Source organism: Rhododendron vialii, chromosome 5a, assembly GCF_030253575.1.
Source record: "Rhododendron vialii isolate Sample 1 chromosome 5a, ASM3025357v1".
In the NCBI taxonomy this organism is placed as follows: Eukaryota; Viridiplantae; Streptophyta; class Magnoliopsida; order Ericales; family Ericaceae; genus Rhododendron; species Rhododendron vialii.
The window spans coordinates 14535749-14548294 of NC_080561.1; the positions used below are offsets into that span (position 1 = coordinate 14535749).

Below are 12546 nucleotides of genomic sequence, written 5' to 3' on the forward strand. Positions count from 1 at the left end.
TTATCACAATAGCATCGCAACTAATTTTAGTTTTTTTTCCCGTATTGCTACACCTTTGTTTTTGTTTTTTTATAAGTTATAAAAATTTGGTGGACTCTCTCCAAGCTTAGTGTGAAAAAAAGATTGGGAAGGGTTTTGGAGGGTTTCTCTCAGAGGTTTAAAAAATCTGGTGGGTCCTTATCGATTTGCATTTTTTCCCTACATATGGAAAAGTGATATGACAGAATCTATGAGATTGACTGTATTCAATAACCAATTTTAAAAGAATTGAATTTGTTACTTCACTATATATAAAAAGAGTGAATTTGTCAGGGTGTTGTGAAGATCTTTGATGCTGATGGTGTGCATTTCTGCTCTATGCTGAGTGTATTTCTACTGCTAATTTGCTTCTCCGTGATATGATGGTGTCTCTACCCACATTTGACGGAATCCCATTTCTCTATCGGAAATATGCTTATGTTTGTTGCTGTTGTTTGCTGGAATTCCATAAGCAATTGATAGTTCTTTGTAGCTAGCTAAAAAGTTTAGTTGGGAGAATGTCTTAAGGTTGGGTAATTCTCTTTCGTGCCACTAAGAAGATGATCACATACTACACACTAATAAATCGATTTAGTGGTTGAGCCACAAACTAGCAAGTGCCGTATGCACGGGCAATTCCAACCGGGGTGCGTAGTGCCGTAGGCACGGGTAAGCACTAGTATCAAGATATTCTGGGGGGTTAGATATTTCTTTTTTCCTTTTCTTATTCTTGTTCCATGGAGAGAGAGAGAGAGAGAGAGAGAGAGAGAGAGAGAGAGAGAGAAGGAAGAAGGAAGAAGAAGGGAAAAACTCTAGGATGAGGTTGCTTGGCTTGGTTCACTACAACACGAAAGGGCTATAGCGAGGAAATATGGCGAGGAAAACGGATTTTGCCACTGAAAGTACATTATCTGTGAGGAAACATATTTCCTCGCCAAAAGACTGTTTCTAGCGAGGAAAACAGATTTCCCCGCCAAAAGCTTACATGTGGCAAGGAAATCTAATTTCCTTGCCTTTCTTACGACTTATTAATTTTTTTTATATATAAATCATTATTAATTATGTTCATATGTATTTGTAATATCACAATGGTAAAACATAATCAACTACATAGTTCAATACCGTTATCAAATTTATTAAAATTAAAAAGTAATAAACGGGAAAAAATAGTTTCCTCGTCAATCGCATTGAATTGGTGAAAAAATCTCATATTTGTCACTTTTCTTATTTTAATTAGCAATGAAAGATATCTTGAAGTGTAGGTATTGAGGATTTATTCCATAGTAATGAAAAACTCAACAAAAGATAATAAAGTTAAAAACATCTTGAAGTGATGTCGTATTTAATATATCTCGAAGTTAATTAGATCATCACAAATCTATTTTCAAAACATCTACATAAAATACACTATTTCACAAAAAAAAAAAAAAACACACTATTTCATATCTATTGTGCATTCATGCTGTAAAGAATTTTTTGTGTGAACCGTTATTGATTTTTATTTAAACCAACTTAGGTGATTCTAATGGTATTCCTTTATAAACGGATAAATATGTTAAACATTAATTTCAAATGCAATTTTATAAGTATTATGCATATTTTTATATATACAAATACATATTGTGTGTGAGAGAGAGAGAGAGAGAGAGAGAGAGAGAGAGAGAGAGAGAGAGAGAGAGAGAGAGAGAGAGAGAGAGAGAGAGAGAGAGAGAGAGAGAGAGAGAGATATTGGGTAATTTAAAATTTTAAAAATTTTGTTAAAGATGAAAAATTTAAAAAGTATTGTCTTTAGTGCTTATAGGATGATCTAATCTGAATATTTACAAATTTTGTTGATATTATTATATAGCAATGATGAAAAAAGCTTTAAAAAATAACTACGAATCTATAATACCCTTTGTATTTGGCAAAAAGAAGAAGGTCAAACTCACTCTTAAAAATAAAAAATAACAGTGATGAAACTTGTCATTCATAATCTGATATTAAAATATATCTCGAGCTAGCTTATGACGACAAAAATCTCATTCCATAAAAGCTAGGGATAATTCCATCAAAAAATTAGAATAATGACACATATTATTAGTCTTTCGAAAGTTGTTGTTGGATACCAATATAACATGTTTCAACCAAAAAAATTATTGTGCTAGCAAAAAAATTAAATTTTTTCAAATAAATTTTAGACACTATAAGAGTACAAAAAGTTGAAAGGCCATAATTAATGTTGCAAAAAACTAATTTGGAAGGTGAAAGAGATGCAAAAACATAATATATAAAAAAAAAGTTCACAATTTCACTTAGAAGTGCAAAGTGGTGCGGTGGATAGGTGTTATGTATCTTATACAAGAGAACCAAGGTTCAAGTGTTGGGAGTGGCAAAAAACGCGGAGAGATTGTTTTTACTTTATGGATTTATTTTAGCGAGGGAAGTTTTAACTTTCCTAATTATTGTTGGTAATAGTAAATTTACAGCCTTTAGCGACGAAAAATTTCCTCGCAATTGTGTCGAAATAGGTGAGGAAATTTTTTTTCCTTGCTATAAAACCTTTTGCGACAATGTTTAGGCGAGGAAAAATTTCCTCGCTAATATGTTTTGCGAGGAAATTAGGTGCTTTGGCGAGGAAACTAAATCATCGCTATAGCTCTTTCGTGTTGTAGTGGTTTGAAGCTCTAATCTTGGTAATTCCTAATTCTTATGTTGAATCTCTTGATTATTGTCTTTGAATTTGTAAGTATAGGTCTTGAATCCATATATTTAGGCCAAGGTTTCATACTCTTAGTTTGGTTGAGAGTTGAGGTTGCTCACTCTTTGAAACACATGATTTCAATGTGTAGAACTTGTTTTGGGTATGAACTTGATGATTGAATCTTAGGACCTTGGAATAACTTTTGAGTTCTAAGTGTTTGGCCATGGTTTTGTGATGTTTTGTTGAGTTTTGGTTGTGTTTTGAGTAGGAAAAAGGTTGGGAATCGGAAGGGAAACATGGTGAATTTTCGATGAAAATCCAGTTGGTACATGTACCACTTTTTGGTGGTACCGGTACTAGCAAGGCAGAACTGAAACATTTTGTGACGATTTTGTTTGGGTACCTGTACCAAGTTTTTGTGGTACTGGTACCTCTCGGGTAATTTTTCAGCAACTGTTGTGAAATTTCGGACGATCATATCTTTTTCATCCGGACTCCGTTTTGGGCAAATTATATATCAAAATTGATGTACTAAAAATGTACTTTCTAATGGTGGTGGTTTCATGACCTAATTATAATCCTAAAAGAAGTTATGGTCAGAATACGATGGAATGATTATAGGATTCTCTACCAATTTTAGAGGTTATGTTATACTTGAACTCTACGCTTGTTTAGGGACACTTTTAGGCCTTTGAGGTGGAAATATTTGTGTTCATTAGGGTATTTTTTAACACCTTGTTTGCTTTGTAACTTGATATTAAATATCCATTTGAATGTTTAGGAGAAGTTTGGGGACTTTGTTAACATTGTGACATGTGTTAGCTTGGTAGAAATGTTATGGAGTGTTATCATGTATTAGTTTAAACATCCCAAGAGATTCGTATGCTAATATGAGTTAGTTTGTGACTAAGTAACGAGCCGGTCAAATGGGAGGTGCCAAAACCGTAAGTTTGGCATACTCTAGTCAAAGGTGAGTGTGTTTTATATGGTTCTTTTCAATATAATATTACTGTGGTAGTGAGTGTATAACTTGCTAATCGTAGTTTAGCTTTCGATATGGTTATCTTTAATGAGATGTTGTTGTAGTGGTGAGGGTATATCATGCTAATTGATGATTTAGCTGTTGATATGCATGCTTGGAGATTGTATATCATGTTAACCGAGGTTTAGTTATTGATATGCATGTTGTTGTGTGTTGATTGTACCCGCGAAAGGATTGTGGAGTGAGTCACACCAAGTCATTGTGCCGTGCTGCCTAATTAACAGTGAATGAGAGCTTGGTTTGCGGGACACAATACCTTAGCTACATGGGATGTGGCAGACGTGCCACTGCATGTGATGTGATTATATTCATGTTGTTGTGCATTGAATATTATTGCTCTATTTGGGTGGACATGTTGGTTATAACTGTTGTATATATTCACGTATTTCAGTTACGTTGGTGATGTGCATTTATGTTGATATTCCTTCGGGTACTGTGGTATTATGTCGAGCACTTCTATGTCTCACACACTCTAGCTTTCCTCTTTAGTCTGCCAGGTAGCAGGTTGCTTAGAGTGGGCCCACTACTGGTCATCGTGTTGAGGGGTTTTAGGCTAGCCTTGGATGTTGTGGATGGTCGAGCTTGTTGTAGGTAGTTGATGAAAAAGTTGATTTATTTAAGTTGTCGGTAGACATGTTGAAGGATGAAATTTTCTAAAGTATTGTAAATCGAGGTTGAAGTTGGTTGGTCGATACGTTGACTCATTTTATGTTAAGGTGATAATTCTTCCGTTGGGTGTTTATTTCTGACAGGTTGTGAGGTGTGGTTTGGTCTTCTATGTGGAATGTCACGTGGTCGCGCCGACTCGGGCCCACTTTGGGTGCCGTTTGTGGGGCGGGACATGACATCAAATGAATCTCAACTCTTCTAACAACTTGTGTTTGTTTGGGGTCTACACGCTTGTATTTTATTAGGTAGATACCAAACCTTGCGAATATTCTATATATATCACATGTTAACTTGTGTCCCGGGGGCATTGGTTAGCATTTGCCAAAATAAAAAGACATCAAAGTCAAAAATAAAACCCATGTGACATTGTACTTTTAGCTTGAATTACATTAAAAAAATCAAAATGTAACCATAGTCATAGTTTTATGATTAGCACGATCCGACTAGAAGAAAACAACTTCTCCTTTCACTTTTTGAAGCAGATTCTTCAATTAAGTCATCGTACTTTAACTTATCCAAGTACTTGTTTTTAATCAGGACCATAATTAATCTACTCAATCTCTCTTGTGATATGAGAATCGATCCGAATGTAAGTTTTTATTTTCTTCAACTTAAAAAAGCTCCTCTCCGCTAAAAATAATTGTAACCTATATAGCTAATAAAATTTGATAAGCAACTCATACCATTTGGAAACCACCATCTTCCCAATACGAACTTATAAAATTAATGATGTTAATTGGTTTTGTTACTTCTCTTGGCAAAATTGATTTAAAATGTACAAGTTCTTAGAATAGTTCATCACTATGTTTGTTGTGTTCCAATAAACTTTATTTTTTAGTTCAATGCTTCACTAACACTTTTGAATTTTGTGTTAAACAAAAATCCCAAAATATAAGAGGGTTACTTACAAATGTCGTTAATTACAGATTTCTTACTTAGGAATATAATTAAACTACATAACTTCAAAACCCCCCAAAACCAACTAATTAGATCTAGGTAACTTACCAGTTTGCTAAAGCCCGTTTTCTCCCTTTCCCTTTCTCTCGGCTTCTCTCTCTTTCTCTTTTATTTGTTCGGCGGGTCTATACCTCTTGCTATGGTCATACGTTTATTCACTAAGTAGATAATTTAAGTGTATTCACTTAGGACTCTGATATAAGAAAACCAATAAGGAGGTTAATTATGCGGTGGTCATGGTTGGAATTACTAGGAGGAAGGATTCTCAAGGAGGAGAATCGTAGAAATCACAAAAAGACAACAAATTATAAAAAGTTAGAGTAGTGTTTAAATTTTGAATTTCATTAAGTGTTCCTTGGAGATATGTAATGTAAGGGTTAGTGAGATATGAGTTATCAATTGAGTGTAAAAAATCACTCATAGTGTTGTTATGGCCCTCACTTATCGTGCTTGGTATTGAAGAAGGAGGTGAGGTTGAATACTTGTAAGAAGAGGGTGTGGAAGTTGAATAGGAATATCCCGAGACATGGATCTCTTATCCTTGAGTGCTCTAATCATCACCATGTAATTTCAATTGAAATCGTAACATATACAAATGAAAATGAAAATGGTGATGACTCCACAAGTTTATAGATGACACGGTCCAGTCTACTTTGAGATTATTTGATGATTTAAAATCTTCTCATTAATGTAAAATACGTTCCAACACGATGTCATTTGACCATTTGAGTTGTTCATTTCATAAGGCTGGACACATAAATCATTTATGTGAAAAGATAAAACCAATATGTGAAAAGATAAAACCAATAGAATATCAATAGAAACTTTGCTTAGTATTTTAAGAAAATAATAATGCCAAAATTGTAGTGCAGAAAAGACTTGTACCTTACACATGGGGATGATACAAGATTTTTATGTATTAGAGTTTTGGCATTAATAAACAAAAATAGTTTTGGCATTATCACTACGGATTATTTTTATACAAATTTTGAAATGAGAAAATAATAGTTCAATTGACCAGCATGAAAACTAACGTGGAATGCCAAAAAGGATGAGCATTTAATTAATCTAAAAAATATATGGTCAGGCATTTTATATGTGACAATTACGATTTGCTAAGATGTTTCAGAATGACCGATCAATTTATTTATTTTTCAGTTGACTACTACACAAAGAATTTCGAATAATAAATGGCTAGATGGTATATAAGATTGTAAAGAATCTCCCCTCACCACCTGATGTCAGATAAGCCTACTCTAATGTTTAACCGACTAACGTAAACAATGTGTTGTCACAAATTTTAGTAGTAAATGAGCTAAAAATACCCCCAAAGTCTAACAAATAAGTCTTTTCTTCTTCTTTATTTTTATTTTATTATTATTTTATTATTATCATTATTATTGTTATTATTATTATTTTTAGAGGGGCAATAGTAGTGAAGTCCCACAAAAGTCTACATAAAAAATGAAATCATTATTGAGTCATGTTTAACCGACTAATGTAAACAATGTGTCGTTACAAATTCTAGTAGTAAATGAGCCAAAAATACCCAAAAAATCTAACAAATAAGTCTTTTCTTTTTTTGGGGGCAATATTAGTCAAGTCCCACAAAAGTCTTCTTAAAAAGTGAAATCATTATTGAGTCATGTTTAACCGACTAACGTAATCAATGTGCCGTTACAAATTCTAGTAGTAAATGAGCTAAAAATACCCAAAAAGTCTAACAAATAAGTCGTTTCTTTTTTTGGGGGGCAATATTAGTCAAGTCCCACAAAAGTCTATATAAAAACAGAAAAGCTACGTGCACAGCAGCTTGTACGGCCTAAATTTTGAAGTAATTTTGGGTGTTTTGTTAACGCCTCTAACGATATCGAACGAAGCTCATTTTTTACAGAAACCTTAAACGACATATTTAGAACAACATGAGCGGCTCCGATCATCTTTGTGCGACCCGAGCCGGGAGAAAATGGGATCTGTGCACAACTGCTGTGTACAAGCTGCTGTGCACGTAGCATAGCTCATATAAAAAATGAAATCATCATTGAGTCATGTTTAACCGACTAAAGTAAACAATGTGTCATCACAAATTCTAGTAGTAAATGAGCTAAAAATACCCAAAAAGTCTAACAAATACTAGTAAGTCTTTTCTTTTTTGGGGGCAATATTAGTCAAGTCCCACAAAAGTCTACATAAAAAATGAAATCATTATTGAGTCATGTTTCCGCTTGAAATTTCTTGATTAAACATAATTCTGTTTTCTTAAATTAACACAATCGTTGTGTGCATTTTCTCAAGGGGATTGTACTGTGCAATTTTTCCTTTGTGGGCTCGTACTAGGTTGAATTTAATAATCGAAATCGTTTATTTTGTAGAACAATAAAATCATCGATCATCTCAGAAATCAAATTGATTGGATACAAACTCTACCTCATCTGAACACATTTACCTTTACACAAATGGGTTCAGTCACATAGGAGGAACCCGCCACATTAATTTTATGTAAGATAAATGCATCGAGATGAGGTAGTAATCTATGTCCTATCAATAACATTTTTGACACAATTTATGTTCTTGTCGAGTTTTACAAAATGAACGATCACAATTATTGAACTGAACCTAGTACGGGCTCACAAACGGGGCAACTGCACGGTGCAGTCTCACAAGAGGGACAGCCGAAAAGCTGCTGTAAGAAAACAACAAAACAGGAAAATGTGACAGAATGCCGGAAGTGGAAAGCTACGTGGTGATTTGGCCGAGTAAATCTCCATTCCCACCTCCCAAATTCCACTCTCTTCCCAAACCCACTCCGCTTGAACCCTAATTGCATCAATTTCCCCTATATTTCCTCCCTTTCAGAAAGGTAAGTAGTTCACTCACACATAAACGGAATTCGTTTATGTTTGTGTGTATGTATGCTTTGTCTATAGGCGTCTTGTGTACCTGTGTTCATCAATGAATCTGGTTTGGATTTAGATACCTATCTGGCTTAATTGGGTTTTGGAGTTTAATTTTCTTGAGTGATGATTTATTTCGTGTTGATATGGGAGGATATGGGAATTTGTTTCTTCCAGCTGAGCTATTTTGTTGTCTGGTGGTTGCTTCATATGGGTTTGATGTTCATTAGTTGATATATTGAAAACCATGCATGATTTCACACACCCAAAAAAGATATGAGAATATGAAGTATATTCTAGTGTAATTTTGGTTGGTATTTGAGAATGGTTCTAGCTCATCCTTTTTATGTACTATGTTTTTGCTTTCGGGGCGTGTTTGAGATGCCAGATGTGGAATATTCGTTTACTGTCATCTCAAAAGCATCTCAATTTTACTACTTGGTGATATGTAATTACTTCCATTTGGTTGCTTTTCTTATAAGATTGTTAGTGGGGAACATCTAACTAAACAAATAACCGCCAATCGCAGGGGCGGATGTAGGGAGGTGCAAGGGGGGGCCAGGCCCCTGCACACCTCCCAATTATCCCACTAACTATACTATATTTTCAAGTTCATTTGGAAAAGTTTTACATGATCGGCCCGCCGCCCGTGCAAGTCTCTTGGATGGAAAAAAATGTTGATAAAGTTGCTATATATGTCTGAGAAAACATCCTAAATTTTCAAGTTATCGACCATTTTTCGGTTGTGTTATAAATTTAAATGTGATTATGTATATATACACAATCTCGTCTTCTGAGCAATATTTATCTTATAGACTATATTTTTGCTAGTAATGTAAAAATACATGTGATTCGGGCCTCAACTTAGTACAAATCATGCGTCCACCACTACCCATTCGGTGGAAGAAATAATCAATCTTTGCTTTTGACTGGATTGACCCCCTGACCTCTCCTATGGAAGTGTACAAGAGTGGCCAACTGTGCTAACTCCAATTCATTGCCTATAATTTTATTTGGTTTTCAGGAAATTAAAATTCAACCTCAACAAGCTAGACCCTTTTCTTTTTTTTTCATGAATGAGAAATTCATTAAGAAGAACAATCTTACCTGCTAGACCTCTAGTTTTTGAAACTTTAGACTTTATTTTTTCTTAATCCGGTTGTAATTTTGCATGCTTTGCGACTATTGCTTTTGTTTAATCAAGTGGCAAACTAGGGAATACAGAAGTTCCATGTGTCTCTGGTTTATTTATTTCTTTTGTTATCTATGTTACCTTGGCAGCCAAAGGGAGTTTAATGTTGATTGACAGATAATTTGTGCTATTCTGGTGTCTGATTGTTTTGCACCAATTTGAGTGTTATGGTTTACTAACGAACATAAAGTCGATCTTTTAGAGATTTTAAGTGCCCTTTTGTTTTCCTTAGTTTATGTACCCCGAACAACAACTATTTTATGCCGAGCATATAATGATCTCTCAAACGTGATGCTTATCATAAATAGGTGTTGTCCCTTTTCATTTATTTTGTTTGCTAATGCCTTTTATAGTTCTTTTGTGGTCTTTGGTCAGTATTGGACATGAGCCACCACGTTGCTGTTCATTACAGATATTGAGTTCAATGTAGCTCAGTTTAAATTAATTTCTGGCACATTGTTTTTTGATTTATTTTGGGGCTTTCATTCCTGGTGTTTAGTTTTTTATATGCATGTTCTTACTTAAGGTTTTACTTTTTCTTCTCCATGGGTAAGAAGGAGCTTGATGGTTTCTTCTTATGCAATATCCTGCTGAAGCGTACAAATCAATTGTTGATTTTTTGGAAGTACAATATTATCGTAGCACTCTTTCTATAAGAGCGAAATTGCAAAATTTGTGATCTATCACATTGAAGATGGTTTAGAAGTTATATTTGTGGTGTCCCAGTCGTTTTAGGAGGAGTTGTGGATATTTCCATTTTCTTTCATTGTGTTGTCATCGGAGTTTCGACTTTTATAGTGTTTCCATTGCAACTTATCTAGTCATTCACCCGTGACATTACGTTCTCACACCTGTTTCTTGCTGCTCTGTGGTCAGCTTTGTTGTTACTGATTTCAAGTAGAAATGCGATGGTCTTACAACACATGAACCAAGTCCTAGATAAGAAGGTTTGACTTCCAAAGGCTGGATGTTATTGTTCTCAATCTGGATTGGAATTGCCAATACAGAATCTAATGGGGGGAATATTGAGTCGTAGAGCTGGAAAGAGCGATTTCTATGAGTTTCCACAGGGTGAAACCACCAAGAGGCAAAGGATATCTTCAAGCTTTTACGAGGAGAGTCCACGATTAATTCCCTGCCTTCCCGATGAGATATCAATCCAAATTCTTGCTAGACTTCCAAGAATTTGCTATGTGGGCTTAAAACTAGTCTCACGGAGCTGGAAATCTGCCATTGTGAATGATGAACTTTATAAAATTAGAAAAGAACTTTCAAAAACAGAAGAGTGGCTCTATATTTTGACCAAGGGGGAAGACGATAAGCTTATGTGGCATGCATTGGATCCGGTGTGTCAGAAATGGCAAAGGCTGCCACTGATGCCTAACATTGCGGAAGAAGGATCTAAAGGGGGTCCATTAGGCCTTTGGATGTGGAATATGGTGGGGTCAAGTATCAGAATTGCAGATGCCATAAGTGGGTGGCTTGGGAGGAAAGACAGATCAAATCGAATGCCCTTCTGTGGTTGTGCTGTTGGAGCTATTAATGGCTGCATCTATGTTTTAGGTGGATTTTCCAGAGCTTCAGCCATGAGTAGTGTTTGGTATTATGATCCGATTCTTAACAAGTGGAGGGAATCAAGTCCCATGTCAGTAGGTAGAGCTTATTGTAAGACAAGTGTCTTAAACAGAAAGCTTTACGTCGTTGGAGGGGTTACTAGAGGTCACGGAGGACTAACTCCACTGCAGTCCGCTGAGGTGTTTGATCCTTGTACTGGGATTTGGTCGCAAGTCCCAAACATGCCGTTTTCAAAAGCTCAGGTCCTACCGACGGCATTTTTGGCCGATTTGCTTAAACCTATTGCAACCGGAATGACCTCATACAGGGGAAAACTTTATGTGCCTCAGAGTTTATATTGTTGGCCATTTTTCGTGGATGTCGGAGGGGAGGTTTACGATCCCGAAACAAATTCATGGGTTGAAATGCCGATGGGCATGGGAGAGGGGTGGCCTGCAAAGCAGGCGGTAACCAAAATGAGTGTCGTTGTTGATGGTGAGTTGTATGCATTGGATCCTTCCAGTTCTTTGGATAGTGCTAAGATGAAAAGGTATGATCACGAAGATGATGCTTGGAAAGTGGTTGAGGGAGATGTCCCCATCCGTGATTTTGCTGATTCTGAGTCTCCTTATTTGCTTGGTGGTTTAGTAGGGAAGCTTCACGTGATCACAAAAGATGCAAACCATAATATTTCAGTCATGCAGGCTGAAAGACAAAATGATTCGACCTCATTGCCATCAACTTCATCCACTCTTTCGGCTGATTCCCCCAACCTGGCAAGATCTGAGACGAATATATGGAAGGTCATTTCCACTAGGTGTGCGGGTCCTGAGGAACTTGTCAGTTGCCAGATCCTTGATATCTAGACCTATATTATGACTGTGAGTTCTGCTCTTTTATGTTTTCAACGAAGGCTATATTTGAATAAATAAGATTTGGATAAGAAGAAATGAAAAGGAAATGGAAAGTTGAAGGATGTAACCGTAGTTTCCCATATCTTCTTATTTATCTTACCCAATTCCTTGATCGATATACTGCCTAAAGGATTTGTATTTTGTGAGTCAGTTGATTTGACCACTATTGAGTTTGATCGCTTTCTTGTTGCCGGAAGTGTATATGGTGCACTGTAGTAGTAGTTGATATCATTGTATTGTAAAGGATCCATCTGCTGACCATTTTCTCGCATTGCGGCTGAATTGGTTGCAGATTGAGTGTATCAGGATGTTGTAAACTCCAATAGAAGATGTTTGAGTGTGCTTAAACAATTTTATTGTTGACTGTATAAGATGATCTGTCATATGGTTGTGTTCTGCATTCAATTAATGACCTCTTTTATGTGTTCTTGATCAAGTTGGGAGATCTCAGCCTTGAAGGTGATATATATCAGCCCCTTTAGTTGCAACCAAGAGGGGCAAATATTTTTGAACAGTAGGATCGAAAACCTAGAGTTGCGTTTGGCAGTGTCAAGAGGGCAAACTTATAGTGTAGTGTCGTCTGTCAGATAAATTTATTAAAACTGTCGAATGTGATACGAGTC

At 35.7% G+C, this 12546-nt stretch overlaps 1 protein-coding gene across 1 annotated transcript; it reads left to right on the plus strand.

Annotated features, from left to right (window-relative positions):
• Positions 1 to 8062: 8062 nt before the first annotated feature.
• LOC131326217 (F-box/kelch-repeat protein At1g22040-like) lies at positions 8063 to 12291 on the plus strand. Its single transcript, XM_058358905.1, has 3 exons — positions 8063 to 8229; positions 10332 to 10387; positions 10431 to 12291. The coding sequence occupies exon 3, from the start codon at positions 10469 to 10471 to the stop codon at positions 11873 to 11875; it is 1407 nt and encodes a 468-aa protein (XP_058214888.1). The 5' UTR covers positions 8063 to 8229; positions 10332 to 10387; positions 10431 to 10468; the 3' UTR covers positions 11876 to 12291.
• The last annotated feature ends 255 nt before the right edge of the window (positions 12292 to 12546 follow it).